The sequence below is a fragment of the Chenopodium quinoa genome, unplaced genomic scaffold (assembly GCF_001683475.1).
Source record: "Chenopodium quinoa cultivar QQ74 unplaced genomic scaffold, ASM168347v1, whole genome shotgun sequence".
NCBI classification, from domain to species: Eukaryota; Viridiplantae; Streptophyta; class Magnoliopsida; order Caryophyllales; family Amaranthaceae; genus Chenopodium; species Chenopodium quinoa.
Window position 1 is genome coordinate 222,643 of NW_018745308.1, and position 2,360 is coordinate 225,002.

Consider the following 2,360-nt stretch of genomic DNA (forward strand, 5'->3'; position numbering starts at 1 on the left):
CCAGAGCCTAGGCGCAAGCGCAAGGTGCTCGCCTTATCGAAGTAAGGCGCACTTTCCTACATTTAAAGGTTTTTTCACTTATGCATATATATATGTGATTGGAACATAATATTAAAACACATAAATATATAAGTAAAAACTGATTTCCCATTCCACATGCTTCTCCAATAACATAGCATACAAAAACTAGGCTACTAGCTAATAGGAAACCAAATATAGTAGTTTCAAAAGGATATGTAAATATGTCCTCCTATGCTCCTAGTGTTATGTTCAATCATCTTCCTCAGAAAAATCATCAACATCTCTCATATCATCTTCAAGTGACAAGTAGCCTTCTTCATCATCTTCTTCATCATCATTTGCTTGTCCTAATGGCTGACTTTGTGTGGTTCCTTTGCTTGAACTACCAATATTTTCTCCAAGTCTACCTCCTCTTGATCTCAAGCTGAATCTTTCTTCATAAACTTTGGCCGCACTAGCAACTTGGCCCCATGTAAGATCATCATCATCATCAAACACATGATCATTTTCAGCATCTTCTTCTATCCTGCCTGTTAACCACTCATTACTATCATCAATATCTTTCAAAGCTATGGGATCAATCTTATCACGCAACTTGTAATTTTGAACCAATGCCCAATTGTACTTAACATACACCAAGTCATTTAAACGAGATTGTCTGAGTCGATTCCTCTTCTTAGAATGAATCTATCAAAACAGAAAATATTTAATTATAATCACCAAGAAATTGACATTAGTTTAATAAAGAATCAGTAGGAAACACCACTTACATGTTCAAAGGTACTCCAATTTCTCTCACAACCTGATGCACTACATGTAAGACTTAAAATCTTTATGGAAAATTGTTGTAAAGTAGGTGTAGAAGAACCATAACAAGACCACCACTCATCTACAAAATTAAAATTTACAATGTAGAGATTAGTGTGTAATTAGGTGAATAGTTACAATTAATTGAATTGATATAAGTTGATTACGTGGAGCTTTAGTTTTCCTATGCCTTATAGCCATTTGATTTCTAAATAGACCATTTTCTTGCTTGTAAAATGTGAGCACGGTCATAATCTTGTCTTGCTTGTCAAGTTGAGAGACCAAACTTTGTATGCACTCATATAATCCATTTACAAGCTCTTGACATTGCTCAATTTGGGGATTGTCATAAAAGTATTCAGGGTTTAGAAAGTGTCCAGCAGCATGTAAAGAGCAGTGTAGTTGACATTGCCATCTCTTATCAATCATCTCGAAAACTTCTTTGTATTTGGACTCATTTTGATTGAATGATGCTGAAATTGCTTCTTTGGCACGATCCATTGCCTCATATATGTAGCCCATGAGAGGTTTTTTTTCACCATCCACCAACCTTAGTGCACGAACTAATGGACCTGTTAACTTTAATGCATACAATGTACCATTCCAAAAGGAGGGCATCATAATAGTTTCAGCTGCTTTTTTGCCTCCTGATTTCTTGGCCCATTTTCTACTTCTCCACTCTTGAGAAGTAAACATTTTTCTTAGATTATGCTGCTGCTTGTGAATTGATGATAGTGTAATAAATGCAGTAGCAAATCTTGTCTTTGCTGGCCTTAACAAGTTCTTCTGGTTAGTGAATTGTCTCATCAAATTTAGAAGACCAAGGCGTTGATAAATGAAGCTATTCATTTGAATTACCCTCTTTAGGACTCTTTCAATGATAGGAAGTCGTCTAATATCTTCAAGTATAAGATCAATACAGTGAGCTGCACAAGGAGTCCAATACAAGTTTGGATAATTTTCCATCAAGAGGGTACCTAATCAAAATATAGTTAATTATATAAGAAACTAGTGAAATAATAAAGTTAATTTGAAACAGTTTTTAGTCTTTCTTACCAGCAGCAAAAAAATTACTTCCATTGTCTGTGATAACTTGTACAACATTATTATCTCCTACTTTGTCAACAATATCACTTATCAGATTAAATAGATTGTTACTCGTCTTTGAATAGCTTAAGGCATCAACAGATTCAAGGAACATATTTCCTTTAGTACGATTGACTAAAAAGTTGATTATTGTCCTTCCACATTTATCGGTCCATGACAGGGTAGAGTCGTATCCCCTAATAAAAAATAATTACCTAAATCACTAACTACAGTAGATAGGGAAGTAGGGTCGATCTCTACAGGGAAACCGGTCTTTTTAATTCTAATTAATTATTATAATCTAAATTATTTAAGTAACCAATATTTATAATTAAGTAAGAAACTAAACTACTAAAGTTGAGAATAGGAAGAAAACAATATATGAAAGGATCTAGGGCATAGGTTCACCAATAAATAATATTCCGGGATAGAACGAAGTAATTAAT

At 34.0% G+C, this 2,360-nt stretch overlaps 1 protein-coding gene across 1 annotated transcript; it reads right to left on the reverse strand.

Annotated features, from left to right (window-relative positions):
- Window positions 1–270: 270 nt before the first annotated feature.
- LOC110712290 lies at window positions 271–2,029 on the reverse strand. Its single transcript, XM_021890750.1, has 4 exons — window positions 1,903–2,029; window positions 996–1,805; window positions 792–910; window positions 271–708 (listed from the first exon to the last, which is right to left on the reverse strand). The coding sequence occupies exons 1-4, from the start codon at window positions 2,027–2,029 to the stop codon at window positions 271–273; spliced, it is 1,494 nt and encodes a 497-aa protein (XP_021746442.1).
- Between the last annotated feature and the right edge of the window lie 331 nt (window positions 2,030–2,360).